This window comes from Nyctibius grandis, chromosome 28, assembly GCF_013368605.1.
Source record: "Nyctibius grandis isolate bNycGra1 chromosome 28, bNycGra1.pri, whole genome shotgun sequence".
NCBI classification, from domain to species: domain Eukaryota; kingdom Metazoa; phylum Chordata; class Aves; order Nyctibiiformes; family Nyctibiidae; genus Nyctibius; species Nyctibius grandis.
In genome coordinates, this window is record NC_090685.1 from 1377438 (window position 1) to 1398068 (window position 20631).

General features: G+C 59.6%; 2 protein-coding genes across 2 annotated transcripts in view; both read left to right on the forward strand.

Moving 5' to 3' along the window:
• Window positions 1-13634, forward strand: part of LOC137674313 (arf-GAP with SH3 domain, ANK repeat and PH domain-containing protein 1-like) — a 28026-nt gene extending 14392 nt beyond the window's left edge. The window contains exons 11-26 of the mRNA XM_068419571.1: window positions 1032-1101; window positions 1557-1644; window positions 2140-2188; window positions 2519-2682; window positions 2894-3027; window positions 3690-3781; window positions 5577-5754; window positions 7295-7380; window positions 7702-7817; window positions 9678-9745; window positions 10241-10348; window positions 10466-10670; window positions 11291-11467; window positions 12371-12516; window positions 13211-13333; window positions 13560-13634. Coding sequence (XP_068275672.1) covers window positions 1032-1101; window positions 1557-1644; window positions 2140-2188; window positions 2519-2682; window positions 2894-3027; window positions 3690-3781; window positions 5577-5754; window positions 7295-7380; window positions 7702-7817; window positions 9678-9745; window positions 10241-10348; window positions 10466-10670; window positions 11291-11467; window positions 12371-12516; window positions 13211-13333; window positions 13560-13634 — 1879 coding nt within the window. The remainder of the gene's footprint in view (window positions 1-1031; window positions 1102-1556; window positions 1645-2139; window positions 2189-2518; window positions 2683-2893; window positions 3028-3689; window positions 3782-5576; window positions 5755-7294; window positions 7381-7701; window positions 7818-9677; window positions 9746-10240; window positions 10349-10465; window positions 10671-11290; window positions 11468-12370; window positions 12517-13210; window positions 13334-13559) is intronic.
• A 1158-nt stretch (window positions 13635-14792) lies between these two features.
• On the forward strand, window positions 14793-19437 carry LOC137674323 (CMP-N-acetylneuraminate-beta-galactosamide-alpha-2,3-sialyltransferase 2-like). Its single transcript, XM_068419590.1, has 7 exons — window positions 14793-15036; window positions 16620-16886; window positions 17161-17351; window positions 17623-17802; window positions 18235-18280; window positions 18424-18543; window positions 18629-19437. The coding sequence occupies exons 2-7, from the start codon at window positions 16632-16634 to the stop codon at window positions 18794-18796; spliced, it is 960 nt and encodes a 319-aa protein (XP_068275691.1). The 5' UTR covers window positions 14793-15036; window positions 16620-16631; the 3' UTR covers window positions 18797-19437.
• The last annotated feature ends 1194 nt before the right edge of the window (window positions 19438-20631 follow it).

Here is a 20631-nt window from a genome sequence, read left to right on the forward strand (position 1 = left end):
GATGGGTCTGTGCTTCTCCCCCTCTCCCAGGCACTCATTGCTTTCCAGAACGCCCTCCATCACCTCTGCTCCCAGATGAGGAGCCCTGACCCCTCCACCCTTCCTGGGTGGGAGATGTTCAGGGGTGCACTGGGATTTATATACGGTCCTGGTGATGTTTTCTGCTCTCTTCTCCCTTCCCTTCCTCCCCAGCCCTGACCAGTCCTTTGCCTTTCGGGCTCTTCTGCCCTCACAGTTCGGTACTGGGCTCAGCTCCCTGAGGGTGAGAATTAGGGGAAGGAGCAGAAATGTGGGGAGAATTAGACACAGCGTGGGTCAGTGCTGCCTTGGAGATGGCATCGTGGGCCAGAGGGGAGAGAGAAAGCCAGCAGCCACCCTGTGCCCCTCTCCCAGGAGCCAGACCCTGAGCTCCTGGAAAGCACTCCACTGTCTTTGGAAAGACAACCATCTCCCACCAGTGTGTGGGAGGATGCTTGCTGGGGTCCTGCGCTGGGAAACCTGCATACCTGGAAAGGACTGTGAAGTGTCCTAGAAAAACCTGAAACTGGACAGAAAACAATGACCTGGGGCTCAGGAGTGTCCTTCACTGCAGACTGAATTTCAGTCTCTCTCCGATTTTGGGTGTACCTCTTCCACCTTTCCCCCGTGTTATGGTCTACACAGGAAAGCCAGCCTGGGAGCAGGTTGAAGGTGGTGGTCTTGGATGTTTGCTGAGGGCTTCTGCAAAGAGCTTTGTGCTCTGCTAGCTGGTCCTGCTGCCCCATTTGATGCTCTGCACCTGTATCACCTCCATAGCAGCTGTGCTGCCTGTCTGTACAAGCCTGTCTTATGCCATATGACAGGTCCTTCTCAGCCCAGAACAGACCAAGAGAGACAGACCCTGTCCGTGGCAGCCCAGCTGGCATGGCTGATGAGAGCTGTGGCCCTGTGCTGTGCCTTGCATGGCTCTTGCTTTTGCCAGCGCTGTGCTGCGTTGAACGCCTGCTCCTCCATGTGTGTGTCCTCTCAGCTCACCCTCCGCTCGTTTCCAGGTTGAGAAAAGTCTGGCAGAAGAGGAAATGCACCATCAGCAACGGCTACATGACCATCTCTCACAGCACGGTAAGAACTGCTTCTTCCACTCTGCTCTGCTCGTGCCTGGAGCTGCTGCCCACCCCGGCAGGGTCTGCAGAGCCTGCCGCTGCCAGGCATGCCGGTGGCTTCCTGGGTTCCTCAGAGCCCTCGTGCCTGCTGCTTGCCCTGCTGCGCTGCCCTGACGTAGGAGGCTTTCTGTTGAGACTTCAGTCCCTGCAACCCAAGAGAGCTTTAGACACACACAGGAGGTCCTCGCGTGCCTCTGTGCAGGGAGGGGCATGAGCCTGGGGACGTGGCTCCAAGCGTGGGGTGGCTGTTGGGAAAGAAAAGGTCTATGTTGCTATTTCTTGCGTTGCTCCTGAGAGCGGAGCCAAAGACAATGTTCTGGGCACAGGGCAGGTCCGTGGCTCTGCCTCTGGAGCCAGGCAGTGCTCATCACCACCGCACCACAGGCCTTTGAGGCTTCCTCATTCTGCTTGTAGCTCAACCGCCCACCAGCCAAGCTGAACTTACTGACCTGCCAGGTGAAGCCAAGCATGGATGACAAGAAGTGCTTCGATCTGGTTTCCCGTGAGTGCTGGTGCCTGCCCCGCGGTCCCACTGGGAAGGGCCCAGAGAGGCGGCAGCACTTCGGCCTCAGCGAGTCGGTGTGGGCAGGGATGAGGGGAAGCTCTGCGGCTTTGGACCAGCTTGGGGGTATCACCTTGGGGAAACTGTGCCAGGAGGCAGCTCTGCTCAGGAGCAGCGATGCACACGCAGGGTGTGAGACAGGCAGCGCTGCCGCGGGGCAGTGCGGGGTGCGTGGGGACCACGCAAGTGTAGTTCCTGGGCTGCAGCTTAGCTGACGCCAGCATCCCTTGCTCCTGGTACAGGAGCAGGTCCCTTTGCCCGGGGTGCGCTGGGGAGGGGCTGAGGCAGAGGTGACTGTCACCCCAGCTGCCCCAGGGCTGGAGATTGCTCCCGGCTCTGCTGAGCCCAGCTCAGGCGTGTTGTGCCCTGCCATGAGCCTGGCAGGTGAGGTGGACGAGCGGGGTGCTGAGAGGGGACCGGCTCTGTGTGTTTCAGACAACCGCACGTACCGCTTCCTGGCTGAGGACGAGCAGGACTGTGTCGCGTAAGTACTGCCAGCACCTCGCCACGGACCGAAAAATGCTCCTCTGGCTGCCACGAGGAGCCGGCTCTTTGGCTAATTGTGCAGCACGCCGCAGCCCCTTGTCCCATGCCCTTCCCGTCCTCACTGTGTCCTGGTCACCCCGGGGGCTGGCCGGCTGCCAGCAGGACATGGAGCTCGATGGAGGCTCCTGGCCCGTGCAGGACCTGTGTGTGTGGTGGCTGCTGTGCAGGCTGGGCAGAGCGGGACGTCCCCCGCAGCAGTGGGTCGAGTCCTGCAGCCTGAGCGTGGCCTCACAGGACCCCGCTGCCCAGCTGCTCTCTGCCCCTGCAGCTGGGTGTCCGTCCTCAGCAACAGCAAGGAGGAGGCGCTGAACGTGGCCTTCAGCAAGGCACCGGGCAGAGGGGAGAGCAGCCGGGAGGAGCTGACCCGGGCCATCATCGAGGAGGTCAGAGGCATGCCTGGGAACAGGGAGTGCTGTGACTGCTCAGCCCCAGGTGAGAGCCGGCCCGTGGCCCTGGGGCCACCGTGCTTCCTCCTCCCCTGACAGGCAGAGCCCTGCCCTCCACGGCACCCAGCTCCTGGAGGAATCTGCGGTCTTGCCCTTCCCCTCCGTCCTGCTGTGGAGCTTGTGCCCTGGGGTGGTGGGGGGCCGGTGGGGAGGAGAGGCAGGAGATGCTCATGAGCCTGGCGACCTTTTCTCTACAGATCCCACTTGGCTCTCCACTAACTTGGGCATCCTGATCTGCATTGAGTGCTCTGGGATCCACAGAGAGATGGGTGTGCATCTCTCCCGCATCCAGTCGCTGTCTCTGGACAAGCTGGCGACCTCCGAATTGCTGGTAGGATGCTGCTGGTGTGCTCTGTCCTCCAGCCTCCCCCTGCTTCTGCAGTGGCCTTCCCGAAACTGAGATAATTCAGTGGGTTTTTCACCTGTTAACCTGACCCATACCCACCTGTAATTCCCAGAGTTTAGTGGTTACTGTGGCAGGAATTGTCATCTTCAAGGAGGAGGGAGGGGAGTCATTTCGCTGTTGCTGGGTCACCCATCTTCCTCAGTCCCCTCACCCCATCTGCGTCCCCTGGTGCAGGGGAGCTGTGGGGCAGGAACAAGCTTGAACTGTGGCAGAGCAGAGTGTGGGGCAGGCAGTGGGTTAGAGAGCTTGCATGGGGCTGTTCGAGGGCCACAACGTTCCAGGTGCTCATGGGTTAGGTAGGGCTGTGATGGGAGCTGCCGGCAGCTGGTGGGCATTAGGGCAGGGATCAGCACTTGCCCAGCTCTGAGCCCAGGGGTCAGGTCTGGTGCTGGTTGCACTGCTGGAGTTGGGAGATGTCAGCAGCAGGAGTCAGGGCAGCACCTCCAGCGTTGGGCACACACATCCTGGCACCCCTTCACATTCCCTCTATACCTGGTCAGGATCTCAGCCTGGAGCTCCCTCTCCTGCTGCCACACATGCAGGGCTGCTGCATGTCCCATGTCACCTCTAGCTTGGCTGTTTTGCAGCTGGCGAGGAATATCAGCAACTCTGTCTTCAACGACATCATGGAAGCGAATCTTCCCAGCTTTTCTGCGAAGCCCACAGTGCACAGTGACATGTGAGTTGCCCTGCAAAAGCTGTATTTTTGTGGGAGATCAGATATGGGGCCCTCACCCATGGGCACACGCTCTGCAGTCCTGTGTGCTCCCTGCAGTGCCCAGGCACATGGCACTGCCTGATGTCCTCCCCAGACCATAACTTCTCTTTAGAAGTAATTTCATCAAGTCCAGCAGCAAAGGTTTGATAAAGGAGAGAAGAAGAGTGAGGAAGAGCCAGCAGGACAGCTCAAGGATTGGCCTTGAGGTCAGGACAGGGACTGAGAAATTGGTGCTGGAAAGGGAAAGGCAAGAAGAGAAATGAGCAGAGCTGCCAAGCAGGACAGCGCTGGCTGAACATCACCAGGACAGGAGGGTGGAGCAGGATGGGGGACAGGGACTTGCACGGTGCAGAGCACTTCACTGTGTCCAGTGGCTGGGGCCCAGGTTCGGTGGGACCAGGTAGGCATCCAGCAAGGATCTGCTGGGGATGTGGGAGCCCCTGCCCTTCATCCTGGGGTGCCCCAGCCTCTAGGCTCTGCAGAGCTGGGGTGGTGTGGCTGGTACCAGCAGTAGCTGGGAGCCTCTCCAGGGGTTAGTGCCATACACCTGGGGTGCAGCAGAGCTCCTGGGGCAAACGTTTAGCTGGGGAGCTTATTGTGAGGGGCTGAGGGGACTGTCAGGAGATTGGAGAGCAGGCAGACCAGGCATGACCAGGTTCCATCACAGATGTGTAAGTCCTGACTAGGGCACTGTTCAGACAGCGTGGGCCTACCCTGCAGAGAGTAGGTGGATAAGGAACCGCACTTGGCAGGGAGAGAGCAGCAGGGAGCTGGGAGAACAGGAAAATACAACTGGAACAGCATGGTCAAGGTTGCCAGATCCACCTTCCGCTTGGATGCTGGGGAAACAAACCTCATGAAATCAATAATTCAGTTCCTCCTCAATGGCCTTTTCCATTTGGAGGACTCCTTCTCCCCAGGGCACCTGTGGCCATCCCAGATCCCCTGGTCGGTCACCACTTCTGCTGTTCTCGACCTCTCCAGGGGAGACACCCAGCTTACGCAGCCAGTCCTTGTCTGGAAGTTGTTCCTGACCCGTGGGGTTTCCAGCCTTGCCGTGGTGTTTCCCAGTCCTTGAGATTTCTGTTCCTTCCCCTAATTCTCACCCTCAGGGAGCTGAGCCCAGTACTGAACTGTGAGGGCAGAGGCGTCCGAAAGGCAAAGGACGGGTCAGGGCTGGGGAGGAAGGGAAGGGAGAAGAGAGCAGAAAACATCACCAGGACCATATATAAATCCCAGTGCACCCCTGAACATCTCCCACCCAGGAAGGGTGGCGGGGTCAGGGCTCCTCATCCAGAGCAGAGGTGATGGAGGGCGTTCTGGAAAGCAATGAGTGCCTGGGAGAGGGGGAGAAGCACAGACCCATCCCCGTCCCTCCCAGCACAAGACGATGGGGTGTTGGATGAAGGTGGTGGGATCCCTGCTGGAAGGAAATATGGTGAGCTGGTTCTGGCTCCCCGTGGTGGGTGAGGGCAGTGCTCGCACTTTAGATGCATGAAGGTCAAGTTCTCGTTTAATTATGTAACTGCAGGAGAGGAAGCTTTAAGAAAACCACCGTTTTGTAAGAGTTACTGTGAATGCTGCTGCAGAGGAGCTTGGGGAATGGGTGGGGAGAGGAAAGGTGCTGAACTGCCTGGCAGGTCTGAAGGAGAGAGAGAGAAGATGGCTGGGGGAGTGGTGGAGGAGGGGGGTGGCCCTGGGACACTCACTGGGTCGCTCTGTGGCCCCTAACTCTCATTTGTCTGGTCTCTGCCAGGGCCTTTCGGAAAAATTTCATCATTTCTAAGTACGTCGACAAGAAGTATGCCAAGAGGAGACCTGCTGCTCAGCGCTCCGGCCTCCCGGAAGCCATCAAGGACAAGGACATATTTTCTTTGCTCCAAGCATATGCGGAGAACGTGGATTTGAGCGAGCCTGTGCTGGCACCTCTGCAGGTATGGCCACCCACCTCGTGGGCCCACAGCTTTGCTGTCACCTCTCCATCCTGTCCATAGGGTCCCTGTGCCCAGGAGGGGACAGAGGTTTCTGATGAAAACGGTGCTTTCTGTGAGCTGGGAGCAACAGGCAGACTCAAGCAGGGTGAGGCACATCACGGCAGAGGGAGGTTTTCTGGCTGTGACCCCACAGCGTGACCCCACAGCCGTCCTCATGCTGTGTGGGGGGGCCAGAAGGCATAACACAAGCCCAAGGCTTTCCAAAGGCTGGTTTGAAACTGAGATTTGCTTGTAAAATTCTGAGCGGGTTTTCTCACGACATCCAAGTCTCACTGTAGGCTGAAAGATCAGGGCAGCATTTTTCCTGCAGAACTGCAGCCTGGGTCACAGAATCACAGAATCAATCAGGTTGGAAGAGCCCTCTGGGATCATCGAGTCCAACCATTGCCCTGACACCACCATGGCAACTAGACCAGGGCACTGAGTGCCATGTCCAGTCTTTTCTTAAACCCCTCCAGAGATGGTGACTCCACCACCTCCCTGGGCAGCCCCTTCCAATGTCTAATGACCCTTGCTGAGAAGAAATGCTTCCTAATGTCCAACCTGAACCTCCCCTGGCGAAGCTTGAGGCTGTGTCCTCTTGTCCTATCGCTGGTTGCCTGGGAGAAGAGGCCAAATCCCACTTCACTACAACCTCCCTTCAGGTAGTTGTAGACTGCAATCAGGTCACCTCTGAGCCTCCTCTTCTCCAGGCTAAACACCCCCAGCTCCCTCAGCCGTTCCTCGTAGGTCAGACCCTCCAGACCCCTCACCAGCTTGGTCGCCCTCCTCTGCACTTGCTCCAACACCTCAACATCTCTCTTGAAGTGCGGGGCCCAGAACTGGACACAGGATTCAAGGTGCGGCCTCACCAGTGCCGAGTACAGAGGGACGATCACTTCCCCAGACAGGCTGGCTGCACTATTCCTAATAGAGGCCAGGATGCCATTGGCCTTCTTGGCCACCTGGGCACACTGCTGGTCCTCACTGTAAGTAAGTGCAAGAAGAGAGTGCAGCCCTGACCCTGGGAGCTGCCGCCCCCTTTGCCAGCAAGGATGCCGGTGGGTGTCCTCCAGAGTAAAAATGAAGGAGCAAAATGCTGCAGTGAGCAAGGAGCATCATTATTATGGGATGTCTTGGGACAAACTGGCAAGCAAGAAGCAGCTCTGTGGGGAGCAGCCGTCACACACCCCGGGGCTCTGGTGAGATCATGGACTCAGCAAAGTTCAGCCGCTGACCTGGGGAGAAAAGTCACCTTTGGTTGCCCCAGTTGCTAAATGTGAAAAGGGGATGATTGATTCTTCTTCATGAGCCACGGCTCTACACATTAACTAGGCTACCATCAGCCTTGGTGGCTATGGCTCTGAAGGGACAGGCAAGCCTGTTCATCTCTCAGGGATTGGAAATGCGAAAGGACGGTCCCTAAAGGACAGTGCTCCTATCTGTGGTGGTGGGGGCGGCAGACACAGTCTCATCCCTGCTGTATTTTTCTTGGTTACAGGAACCTGGGGAGACCATTCTCCACCTGGCAGTGCTGTTGTCTGATCGAACCTCTTTGCATATCGTTGATTTTCTTGTCCAGAACAGGTAAGCTCATGACACCAGTCAGCTTGCCAGGGCTCAGCTGTGCTAGTGAAAGGTGCAAGACTGATGATCTTCTCCCAAATGCTCCCAAAAAAGAGAAAAATCACCAGGGCAAATGTGCCGTCGGCTGGGGTAAACTGCCACTAGATCAGGGGGGCCTTAGGTTCCCTTGTCTGCTCTGGGTTGAGGTGTGATGGTGGTGGTGACCACCTCTTCTTAGGGCGAGGTGGGAAGGACACGTGTGCCAGCACCAGGCAGTGTTTGCTGGGGCTGGGGCTGGCAGCTTTTCCCGGGAGGGCTGACACTCTCCTCCCTCTGCTGCAGCAGGAGCCTGGCAAAGCAGACGGCAGAGGGGAACACGCCTCTCCACTACTGCTGCTCTCACAACAAACCTGAGTGTGTCAAACTGCTGCTGAAGGCCAAAGCCAACATCGCCATCAGTGAGTGGCTGCGGGACCCTCCCCACCCCATGCATACATGGGGTGTCTTCTCAGCTCTTCTCTGGAAACACCTCCTGAGCCTTGCTGAAGTGCTCAGCAGTGCTTGCCTGTGGCCAGCAAGAGGCTGGGGAGAGGCGGGTTGATGATAGCGTTGGGTGGGGACCCTACCCACGGGGTGACAGCCTCGGCCCCAGGCTCTTCTCCGCATGTCCAGTGCGGTGCCCTGCTGTGACATTGCTCTTGGTTGGCTCTCCAGGCTCAGCAACATTCACAAGCCGGTTTGGAGTGCACATGGCCCTCTGCGAGTGGGTGACCACATCTCACAGGTTCCTGCTCTCGGCAGCCTGGGACAGAAGCGGTGGCTTTGCTCTCCAGCTTGGAGCAAGGGATGCTCCTCTCTGCTCCACAGGAAGGAACCAGCTTGCTCTGGGGTACTCCTGACCCCCGGAGCTCATGCCTCTGCCTCACTTCATTTGTCCCCCTCACAGGGGGGCAGCCACAGGCCTGCCTGTGCCTGACAGCTCCGTGGTGGGACTGCGCTGGGGTGGGCTCACCGAGCTGGCGGAGCCCAGCAAGGCAAACACTGCCTGAGCTGCTCTTCCACACAAAGCACATGCACAGCAGGAGCCAAAATGGGCACTTAACTCATCTTCAAAGCCAACTCTGCAATGCTGGAGAGCAGGTGGGAGGGCTGCCAAAGCACTGGTTCAGAGATGATGTGTGCTGGTGCTCTGGAGCCCAGGCCACAGGTCCAACCATTTATACTGCCCATAAATCTCCCCTTCACAAGACAGAAGTGAGCTTTAAAACTAGGATCCTGGGTGAAAGGGGAGGGCACAAATGTTTCCATCATCAGGTATCGGCTGAGCTGGTAGGTGTGTTGAGCTGTGCCTTCCGGGATGCTCCTAAGATGCTCCCGTTTCCTGCTCCAGGCAGCGTGGTGGCAGCCCCTCGGAGGGCAGAGGGACCGCGGCGGGGTGGCAGGAGCTGGGGACATGTCCCCCAGTTGCACGGTGGTTTGGCAGCCAAACTCCTCCCTGCCTTGGCCATGCTGGATGCAGCCATGTCTCAGCTGTCTTTACTGACTACCATGGGTACCTCGAGCATCTTGAGTCCACAGAGCAGCCCCTGCTGCTGCTCTGGGGATGCTCTGCGGTCCCCCAGGGTGCAGACCTCTTGCTGTTCCCTTCTTGCACCCGCCCCCTTCCCCAGAGTCCCCCCAGCCCACCCCTCCCCAGCCAGGCTTGTGCTGCGGCTCTGCAAGGAGGGGTTTTGCAGAAATAATAACATTGCCACATCACAGCAAGGCCATCACAGGTCCCACCCTCAGCCCTCCCCGGAGTGGAAAGGGTTTTAGTTTAAAGTGAAACTGAAGTAAAACAGTTGTCACTTGTTCGCACGTGCACTCATACCCCTGCTTGCCAGCACTGGGACCTCAGTGTCGGGGTGGTCTGGGTGTCCACCAGGCACCAGGACACATGTACGGGGTCTGCCCAAAGCTGCTGCAGTGACAGAGAGAGCAGGGGGTGCTAGCTATGGGGTCCTCTTCTGGTTTTGTGGCCTTTACGCCCTGGCAGTGACTGAGCTCTTCTGTCCCTCTACCCTGCCCCATCTCTGTAAGTCATCACACATTTACTTGTGCTCTTTTCTCTCCTTATCTGGGTGTCTCAGCTCCTGCCCTCTTCTTCATCTTACCACCACCACCCCTTAATGGCCTGAGCCTTTGTTTTGGTCTGGGTTTAGGCTGTCCCTTCTTTTAGGCTGATTTGCCCCCAGATGCCCTGAACACAGCGCTGCTCCTCAGTTCGCTGAACGCAGGGTGGGCTCAGGGTGGTCACAGCTGCCGTTTCCACCTCACAGCTAACAAAGCAGGAGAGACGGCCCTGGATGTCGCCAGGAGGATGAGACATCCCCTGTGTGAAGAGCTGGTAAGACATCGTGTCTCATCCCCCCTCCGCTTTTGGGAACACGTCCCAGTGGCAGAGAGTGGCGAGGGGACCCGCACCCATGTGGACGCATCCTGCAGGGCCGCCCGCACCCCTCAGCAGCTCCAGTGCCAGTGTGGGGTGCAGGGAAGGGTGCGGAGGGGTCCAGCGGGCGCTGGCCCTGATGGCGTGGGTCCTTCAGGGCACAGGTTTGGGACAGGACAGACAGGCAGGGTCACACCGTGCCTGGGCGGGGGGACCAGGTGCTGTACTGAGGCTGTGCGGGGCGAGCGGAGGTCCTCAGCAAGTCCAAGTCTTGCTTCTGTCGTGTCCTGATTTGTGTGTTCAGAGACCTTCCCCAAACCCCCTTGCTGCTGGGAGGCACCGCTCGCAGCTTGCGGACATTGCCCTGACGGGTGGGCGGTTGGAGATGGGGCAGCAGCTGCTGGTGGGGCAGGACGGGCTGGTGGGTCCTCAGGGAGCTCCTCTGTGCTCCAGCTGCTGCAGGCCCAGAGCAATCAGTTCAACCCCAACGTCCACGTGGAGTACGAGTGGTGGCTGGGCCAAGACGACATGTATGAGAGTGATGAAGACCTGGATGAGAAGGTGAGGCCCCCAACAGGCTCTGGCTTGGGGCCACGTGTGCCACTGCTGCCCCGGAGCTGTGCTGGCCCAGGCGCTCCTGTACCTGCTCCGTCCAACTCGCACATCTCCCTTTCCCAGCTGGGTCCTGTGAAGAGGGGCTCTGCCCGGCCCCAGACCTGCTACCACCCCCCTGCCGCCGCCCCCAGGCCAGGGGCAGCAGGGGCAGCGCCCTGGGGGGGGTGGCTGGACACCTGCTCCCTGCCAGCCGCCCACCTCCACGGCCTGGACGTGCCGCCGGCCCCCTCCTACGCTCCTCCGCTCCCACCACAGCGGGCAAAGCCAGGTGAGAGCCCGCGGAGGGGTCCTGTGGGTGCTGCGGCTGCTGCAGCCTGGTTCCACCCGCACAGGGTGCTCTGGGAGGGAGCTGGGCCACCAGCGGGGTGCGAGGGCTTGCCTGGTGCCCTGGGGCACCCTCCTCTCCTCTGCTCCTTGGAGGACCAAGGCTGGCCTGTGCTGGCTACTCTGTCCTGGCACTGACTGCTGCTTCGAGGAGCAGTGCAGCGTGCGCTCGCCCTGGGAGCGTCCCCTCCCGAATGCTGCTGCTGTCGGGGAGGCCGAGGAGCGCTTCAGAGACAGGGCTGGGAAGACAAAGCTGCTGGCAGAAACAGCAGCAGCACCAGAGGTCTGCTCCTCAGCAAGACCAGCTCCCGCCGTCCTTGCCCAGCCTTCCCATGGTGTGTCCCACCTCCAAGAGCTGCCCTGCTTTCTGGGAGACTCACCAAGTCCTGCCTGACTTCCCCTCTGCCTGTCCCAGCTCTGCTTCCAACCTGATGCGTTTCTCAAGTCAGACTCGCAAACATAGACAAGAAAGTCCCTGCCCAGATATTTGTGCCTGGAGCTTCTCCCAGGAGCCCTGCTCAGCACCAGCGTGCTGCTGACCCCGAGCTGTTCTGCTCTGTTTAGCTCCCCAGCAGGCACACCCATCCTTCCTCACCAGCTCGTCCGTCTTTGCTGAGGGCACAAGAGGCAGGAGGAGCCCACCCCCACCGCTGAGCATCAAGCACAAGCGCACGTCCTCGGAGCCGGCGCCGTGGGTACCGCTCAGCCCTGAGCAGCCCAGCCCGGCCAGATTGGCTTCAGGTAACAAGCTCAGGAGGGGCCAGGAGCCAGGCCACGCTGGTGGGAAGGACCTGCTGGAGGTCTGCGGTCCAGCACCCGCACTAGGTCAGGGTGGCTGAGCCTCCGTCGTGGATCAGGCCCATGAGGCCCCGTGCTTGGATGCAGGGCTGTGGGATGGCACGTCCACAGCCGAGCACGAGGTGGGCACCCTGGCCCTTAGACACCGGTGCCTCCAGCGCAGGGTTATTCTGCGGTTTGCAGGGCTGTTGGAGATGCTGAATTTGTGAAGGGAATGACCCCCACCCCCCGCCCCCATCCCTCCGGCAGTGGATTTGTTTCCACAGATGCCCCACAGCAGAAAGATGCCCCCTCTCTCTGCACCCAGGCAGGGTGGCAGGCTGGGGGCTGAGGCAGCAGCTTGCACAACACAGCCCTTTGATGAAGGGGTGAGTGCTGCCAGGAGCAGCCCTGGGGGCTCTGGGGTGGAGGTTTGGCCACCTGGAGCCTCCAGGTGCCTCTAGGAAACAGCCTCACCCCTGCAGAGCTCAGCAGCGTGGGGAGCGTGGGGGGACGGTGGGTGCCAAGTGTATGACCCATGGCAGCCACATCCTTCCTCTGGTGCTGGCAGCTCTTGGGGCACCTTGGAGCTGCACAGCCCATCTCTCACCTCCTGGTAACACGCTCCTCACCCCAGCCTCCACTCTATGTCCTTCTGCTTCCTGGCCATGTCCCCTTTCCCTGCTGCCCCTCTCCACCCTGTCCCCAGTCCCTCCCCTTTCCAGCTCCCAGGATGATGGGGTGCTTGCTGCCCATGCTGTACCAGGGAGGAGGGCCGTGCTGCACCGTGTTGCCTGACAGTGGTGGTTGCTGTTGATCACTCATGATGAAAGGTGGGAGGAGATGACCAGCCTGATTGTGTCACAGGTTCCCTGAAAGCCACGGACCACCGCTGCACGCCTGGCCCCAGCAAAGTGGCAGAGTCTGGCCCACACCAATTCCTCCAGGAGCCAGATCCATGTTGTGGCCATGCCCGGGATATCCCACCTCTTCTGCCTCGGAGGAGCAGTTTGGTAGGTAGCCAGGATCAGCTCAGCTCCCACATCTGCCCAAGTTTATCAGTTTTGGTTTTGAACTGAGCTGGAGTTGGCCCCAGCACCTTCTTCTCCCAGCACTTCTGCTGGACTCCCTGGCATTGCCATTTCCCTGCTAGGTGCTGGGAACATGACCAAAATCCTCGTAAGGCCCCACTGCCTTTTGAGGGAAGCCTTGTTCATGATTTCGGGTTGTTGGCAGGTCAGCATGCAGTTTTGGACACAGACAAGGGTGCACTGTCCAGACTAGCCCTGCTTTTCTGTGTTCCAGGGGACACCCTTCTCCCAGAGGACATTGTGCAGGGGGAGAGCCCTCGCGTTAGGGGGGGAACCTTGCTTGGGTTGCTTGGTCTTGGGGTTGTGCTGAGCAGCACCGCTGACTCCTCGTGGAGGGAACTGGGACCTCAGACAGTGCAACTGCCCATGCTGCATTCCTGGGGCAGAGAAGCAGGAGCCCCTGGAAGGATGCTCCAGCAGAAGGAGGTGTCCCTGTCCCACCTGAACTCCCAGTAGGCGACCTACCACCTCTGCCCTCCTGCACAGGAAACCTCCCAGTCCCCCATCGTTGCTCCTCACATCTTTGCCGGGGGCTCTGGGATCAAGACACTGGATCTATTTTAGTTTGAGTCTGATGAAGCTGAGGAGGCCTGATGATGTGCTCTCCTGCTTGCAGAACAGACTGCTGCTCCGCAGGGTCCGCGCTCTCTATGACTGTGACGCTGACCGGGAGGACGAGCTGACTTTCCGCACAGGCGAGATCATTGTTGTGTCTGAGAAGGAGGACAGCAACTGGTGGGTGAGTGACCCTGCCTATGCTGACCAGCACTGGGATGTGCATGATCCCCTCTCCATCTGGCTCTTGCCTCTCTCCCATGACTGTTGCACCCGCTGCCATCTCCTGCTCTGCATCCATCTTCCATCTTCCATCTTTTCCTTGGCAACCAAAGGCAGCTGTTATGGGGCCAGTTCCTCGTCCCCCTCTGCCATGCTCACCGCTCCTTTTCCTTCGTTTCTCCCCGCAGAAAGGGTGGATTGAAGGACAGCCTCACAGGCAAGGTGTCTTCCCTGCTTCATTCGTTCACGTGCTCAACGAGTAGGAGCTGCTTCAATTCCAGAAGGAAGAGCTGATCAGCTGCTTAAAATGCAATTCCCCATGCTGCCACCTGCACTGAGGGCCCCAGGGATGAGCAGGCTGGGAGCACCAGCTGACCTGGTACTGCGTCCCTCCCCTCTGCTGCTGGAGCCCCCAGCCCGCTCCTCCCGTGGGCTGCCAGCAGTGCCAGGCTGTCCCAGAGAGTCCCTTGGCCAGGCGACTTGAGAGGACACGGCAACGGACGTGCTCCACAGATGTGCTCCTGCCCCGGCCACGTCCCCATGCCAGCAGCAACCCTGGTTCACTCTGCTGCCTCGCCCTGGCCGTGCTGCCGGGCCATGGTGCTCCCTGCTCTGCTGGTGCTGGTGGGACAAGGGTCTCGTGGAGCGGCGCGGTGCCCCGCAGGGCTCTGGGGCTGCAAGCGGAGCTGTGCCGGCACGCAAACCCCTGGGAAAGGGCTTCTGCTGAGGGCTGAGCGCACCGGGAGCTCGGAAAGGCAACCGAGTGCCGTGGAGCCAGCACCACCGCCAGCATGTGCCGTCCCTAATTCCTCCCACCCAGGTTTCACTGGTTTTGCTCCAGAAAACGTGCTCTGTGGCAGCCTGAGGCATCGCTCCTTTGGTGCCTGGCCCCCAGCGGCGGTGGAGAGGCCCTTTGAGACTGTGCCAATAAATCTGGCTCCTCAGTGCTCTGGATTTCGCAGGGCTGGTCTAGTTTGAACTTCTAGATCCTTCCCCTTCGCCGCTCTCCCTCAGGCACCAAACCTTCTCGCAGGCATCAGCGCAGAGAGGGCTGACCTCCCCCCTTGGATAAAAATCACAATTCAGCTTGCACGGCTTTTCTACACTGGCTGTGTTTTTCCAGTTGCCGAGGCACATTTCACAGCCTTCCTCTGTCCTCTGTGAGCCAAAACCCCACCCAGGTGAGCAGAAGAACCCAGCTGGTGAGGGGCTGGATGCACAAGGCTGTTGAGACCCCCGTGTTGCTGGCTCCGGTGTCAGCAGAAGCTGAGCTGTCCCAGCAGGACCTGCAAGGGCGAGAGGGCAGTTCCGCTCCAGGCAGCTTCTCCCACCCTCAGAGGAACATTTTAATGATGAATTTCCTGATTCGGCCCTGGGAACGTGGCCAGGGCATCCGGCTCCAGTGGGGCCGGTGGCCGCCACAGTGCCGGACTGCCCGGGAGGGCCGTGCCGGGATGCCAGGGTGGTGGGCACCACCGGAGGAGGCACAGCAGCCCTGACCTCGCTGCGCCGCTCACCGCGAGGCTCCTTTCTCCCCCACGTCATGGTGCAACACTTCCTCTTCCCGGGGTGGTTGCTGCAGCTCGCAACGAGCACTGGCGAGGCCACGGAGGACGGGAGCGTCGCCTTCGCCTGGCCCCGCTGAGCGGCGTGTCCTCGGAGGAGGTGAAGGGCCCTGGGGGCAGCTGGCTGGGGACCAGGGGGTTGCAGCACTGTGGGGGCCTCTTTCCTGGCTGTGGGACTGGGGAGCTCCTGGCGGTGCCCCCTGGGGCTGAGCGGGGACGGGGACGGGTCTGTGGCCAGGGGGTGCAGCCCGCTCTGGCAGCTGCATGGCTGTGTGCGGTGGCTTGTGGCCGATGGCACCGGGCCGGGCAAGGTGAGGGCAGCTCTGGGCGCGGGGCCAGGAGGTGTTTCGGCTGCCGTGGGGGGTGCAGGTGGAGAGGTCCCATCCACGGGGCGGGGACTGCACGTGGGCACAGGCAGGGACACTGCGCAGCTCGACCCTGCTTGTCCAGAGCCCTGCCTGCCCCAGCCATGGGCAACTGCCAAAACCTTCATGAAATACTCACTGCACTGCCGGAGTCCCCCGGCTCTGGGCTTAACAGAGCTGCTGGTGCCGGCCAGCTTGTCCCCCTCCACGGGCTGTGCCTTAATAACCCCTGAGGCTCCATGAGCACCTGAACCAGCCCGGGGCACCGCTGGCTCCTGGCTCTACCGGGACATCACATGGCTGCTTTTTGCCTCCATCACGGCAAATACTCATGGCTGCTGCAGGAGTGCAGAAGACAAGTCACGGGGACCCATGCTGGCAGCAGGGAGAGTGTTGGGGGCTGGGGGTCCCCCCCGAGCCCGCAGGGTGAAGGGCCAGCGTTTCGTGGCCGCTTCCTGCTCAGGAGCACCCATGTCTGTGTTTCCGGCTTGCTGGTGGTGGCTTGTTTGTGCTTCCCTTCAAGAGGAGGTGCTGGTTCAGTTGCCTTTTGAAAGGGCAGGCTCGCAGGGGAGCACAACCCACTGTGGCCACCTGGGATGGACCAACACTCACCACCTGCCCCTGCAAAACCCCAAGTGCACGTCCCGCAGGTCAGGTTTGAGTGCGGCTGGTTGGATATCACAGCGAGCAGGTACATCCGCGGTGCAGGAGCCACAGAAAATGGTTAATATGGAGAAATGAAGCTGGTGCTGACCTGTGGCCCCATGTCAGCACCCAGGGGACCGGGGTAAGCACAGGGTGCTCCTGTGAGGACACGAGGGGGGTTTTCTCTCCTTCAGCTTTCCCAGTACAGAGGGGGGTGTGTGTGTGTCCGTCATCCCTGTCGCCCTCCCCAAACCTGCTGCAGTCACTTCTGACCCTGGATAGAGGCTGTCCCCCACGTCCCTGCTCCTCACCCTCACTTTGGCCCACGGGAACCACATCCTGGGGGGCTGAGCACTTTGGGAACTCCCCGAGGACAAGAAAACCCTTTCCCCTCTAACTTAAGGTTTACATGAGTGCTTTTAGATGGAGCCCAGAAATGTCACTTAAATATGGGTGTTGAGGAAAGCGCTGCACACACACACGGCAGTTGGTACCTCCTGCTCCTTCCTACCTGCGTAACCAGGGCAGGGCCAGAAGCAGCGCGCACCGATAAAGCCTTTGAACAGTTTGGCAAGGAAACACGCGCCAAGTCCCCGCAGACAAGGGGTTTCCCAGGAGGGTGGGTGGGAAGGGGTCCTGGGGTACCACTGGTCCCTGTGACATCTCGCTGCAGGTGGCATGAGGGATGCTGAGCCAGAGGTGGACGCAGGCGGTGCTGGCCCTGTGCCTGCTGCTGGTTCTGTGGCAATGCTTCCGAGCCCCCCCGGACGGCCTCAGCCCTGGCCCACGGGCTCCCTCCCTCCTCGCCGCCCCCGCTGCCCGCTGTGCCGCCGGCACCAACGGCTCCGCGTGGTTCAACGCCCGCTACGACACGGCCGTGGGGCCTCTGCTGATGGGGGCAGCCCACGAGCTCTCCTCTGACGTGGTTCAGTGGTGGCTGGTGAGTTGGGGCATGGGTGGGCACTTGGGGCTCTTCCTGCCACATGTTTGTGGTGAGGCAGGGCCAAGGTCAGGTTGGCCAGACGTGCTGGGGGATGAAGAGGGTGCGGGGCCCCAGCTCACCAGCCCTCTCCCCTCTCTGGGCTGTCCTGCACCCTTTTCCTAACAGCCCATTGGGTTTTTCTATGCCTTTCCCAGGGAGGAGCGGGGGCTCCATCCCTTTGTGGATCCTGGCGAGGGTCTAACGCTGCCTGTTGCTGCCCTTGCTCCCGCAGACTCTGCAGGGTCCCCCGAGTGGCGTCCAGCTCCAGGCCATAATTCGGCAGCTCTTCACTGTCCTCCCGGACCCGACCGGTGGCGTGTGGGACCCGTCTCGTTGCAGGACCTGTGCGGTGGTGGGGAACTCAGGGCAGCTGAAGGGGTCCAGCCACGGACCACGGATTGACACCCACGACTGGGTGCTGAGGTGGGTGACCTGAAGGGGCTTGGCCCCTCCCTGCCTCCACAGGCACGCTGGCCACCCTGTGAAATCCGCCAACACAAGCCCTGTGATGGGGGGTGGGCGAGGAGGGTGGGCTGCTGGCCCTACTCCCTGGAGCCCCCCACCCTGGGGCACACACTAGCCCTGTGTCACCCATGTCCCCTCTTTGCTGCTGGCCAGGGTGAGCTGGTGTCCATGCCGGGTGGGATCAGCAGCCTGGGACCAGCACGGTGTGCACCTTCCCACTGTCCCCTAGGATGAACAGAGCAAAGATCACTGGCTTTGAGTGGGATGTTGGCACGAGAACAACCCATCACTTCATGTACCCGGAGAGTGCAGTGAACCTCGGGCCCGGCGTCCACCTTGTCCTCGTCCCCTTCAAGCCGCTGGACCTGCAGTGGGTGGCCAGTGCCTTCTCCACTGGAGAGCTCACGCAGTGCGTCAGCTTTCAGGAACGGCATCTCTAATGCTGAAGACCTGGGGATGGGGCGGGGTGGTCCTGGGGATGTTGGTGCCTCACTGGGGCCCCGGCACCACTGTCCTGGTGGGACGAAGGGCCCCTGGGAGAGGGTCCTGGCATCCCTCTGCACCACAGTTTGGGGAAGTGGGCACTGACCCATCCCTGGAGGGCTCGGGCATCCTGCGGTCCCATAACCCCCAGGGGTGGGATGGTGGCTGTCCCCACTGTGGGGCCATGGGCTTGACCTGTCCCTTCCCAGAGCCAGGCCAGGGGATGCTGCTGGGCCAGCCCAAGGGGCTGGGGGTGCCACGGGGCCAGGCGCGGGTGGACAAGGCCACCCTCTGCAAACCAGAGCGGCCCCGGCAGCGGGAGGGCCCCACGCTCACTGCTGTCCTCTGGCTTTTGCAGCACGTATGTAAGAGTGAAACGGTTCATCACAGCTGACAGAACCAAGGTAAAGGCTCCTTGGGGCAGAGACTGGGCTCATTCTTCAGCGGGACGTGGGCAGAGCCAGCGAGCGGGAGGGCCGGTGGCTGCGGTGGTGGCGGGGCCTGGCTGTCCCCTTCGCCGCTGACGGCTCCTCTCCTCCCCGCTCAGGTGCTGATCCTGAGCCCAGCTTTCCTCAAGTACATCCAGGACAACTGGACGCAGGCCCACGGGCGGTACCCCTCCACCGGCCTCACGGCCCTGCTCTTCGCCCTGCACGCCTGCCAGCAGGTGAGCACGGCCGGCGGCACCGGCGCAGCCACGAGCCGCCCCGGGCTGGCCGAGCGCCCGCGCAGCGATGGCTCCCTGTGCGCAGGTCTCCGTGTTTGGCTTTGGAGCTGACAGCGAAGGGAACTGGCACCACTACTGGGAGAAAAACCGCTGGTCCGGAGCCTTTCGCAGGACGAGGGTCCACGACGCTGACTTCGAGTTCAGCCTCATCGAGAGACTGGCAGCCGAAGGCAGGATTTTATTCTACAAATGATGCACTTCCAAGAAACTGAAGCCAGGCCGTTAGTGCGGGCGCTGGCAGCCCCCTGCGCTCCCGGCAGCTGCCTCGGCTCTTCAGCTTCCTTCTCCCCCCGCAGCGCTGCCACGTGCCCGGGCTCACAGACCCTGCGATCCCGGGGGTCTCGGTACTGCTTGTGCCGGTCCCACCAGCTGGGCACTGCAGGTGCCAGCAGGTGCCACGCTCCCACGGCACCAGGGATGCTGCATTTGGCCAGACACAGGGTGGGCACGGCTCTGCCCACGCTGGCTGGGAGAGAGGGAGGGGAGACATTGGGGCTGGAGGTGGGTGCGGAGCCCGTGAGCTGGTGTGTGTCCCTGCCGCGGCTGCAGAGCTGTTGGGTGACAGCGGTGGTGGCGCCGGCAGCCACTGAGACGTGGCTGTCTGCGTGATGGAGCTGACATTGCCACCCGCTGATGGCTTTTGGGGAGGTTTGTAGTTTTCTTTGGGCAGGGGGAGAGGGGCACCTTCCCTTCCTGTCTTTTTAACAAAGGAAATACTTTAAAAATTGTATCAAAGAGTAAGAGAGGAAGAACTCAAGCATGCCAAGTCAGGTGACAGAATCAAGTACAGCTGAAATGATCTTATGCTGAATAAACTTTGAAAACACACATGAATCTACTATTAACATTTGCTTTACTTTCTGAGCCCTTACTGCTTTGAAAAGACAGCACGATCCATCCCAGCCCCACCCTGCAGAACAAGACTGCAGCCCCTGGAGACTGAGCTCCCCAAAGGAGGTTTTCTCCTCCAGAGCAGGGTTAGTAGCATCTTTTCCTACTTTCAATCACAAACACGAACATCCTTCAATCAGACTCAGCTTTTCCACAGCCATTAGTCACTTGGTCTTTCAGGCTATTAAAATCACCAGATCTCTCCTACTCATCAGCTCCCATTTCACAGCAGAAGCCCGTATTACCTGAGGCGACTACTCGCTTCACTGATTTTCTGCCTCTCCAGGTAGAACCTCCACTTCTCTCTGTGTCTCCTGTTTCTCTTCATTACACGCAGTTTCCCACACCGAGTACGTCTCGCACCTGCCCCTTCACCTTCCCTGTTCTCTCTAGGTGCTGGGCACTGCTCTGTGCAACGCCCTCCAATGCCTTCCCGAGGTTTACAAGTAATTGGCTTTCTTACCAAAGACAAGTGATTAGCTGGTAATTGTTTAACAGCAGGTTAAACTCTTGCCGCATTATTTCCACCTGATTATTCTTCCAAATTTAGTTAGCGCTGTGTGCTCTGCTGAGCGCCTGAAGCTGGTCAGGTCACTTTTGGTTTCTGACAAAAAATCCAGACACTGTGTCCCCTTCCTCACACTGCAGGAGCACTACCTGATCCTGATGCAATGGATTTATTAAACAGCCTCGTTTCAAATGTATTTTTTTTACAAACCCATTTTTTTCAGTATTCTGGCTTGCAGATTAATCAGTCTCCTTACCCACCCCTCAAACTGCTTCTCTCCCTGACTGAAAACAACACAGGTTTTTATACTCCCTTGTTTGTAGAGAAGTTCAACTAATTAAAAAAAAAACCCACAACAAAAACTGCTTTCAAATGAATTACAAAATAGCTTTCTCTCTGCCTTATCTGATCCTGTGCCTGTCACACTCACTGTGCACTGCTGGACCATTGCTTGGACCAAATTTATAGAGTCAATACCAAAGCAAATCCCAGAGCTGAGATTTAAGAGTAATGACTCTGGTTTGCCTCAAAATGAGGCAGGAATCCACAATATTTTATTTTTCCTCATTATTTTCAAATTTCTCCCAATAAAATTTCACATACCAAGCCCTATACTCACTTGTGTAGAT

What these genes read in the sequence shown, in the direction of transcription:
- LOC137674323 (XM_068419590.1), top strand. Translation starts at nt 16,632, where the DNA reads ATGCTGAGCCAGAGGTGGACGCAGGCGGTGCTGGCCCTGTGCCTGCTG. An exon ending in ACGTGGTTCAGTGGTGGCTG is followed by an intron (nt 16,887 to 17,160) that starts GTGAGTTGGGGC and finishes TTGCTCCCGCAG; the next exon opens with ACTCTGCAGGGTCCCCCGAG. An exon ending in TCACAGCTGACAGAACCAAG is followed by an intron (nt 18,281 to 18,423) that starts GTAAAGGCTCCT and finishes CTCCCCGCTCAG; the next exon opens with GTGCTGATCCTGAGCCCAGC.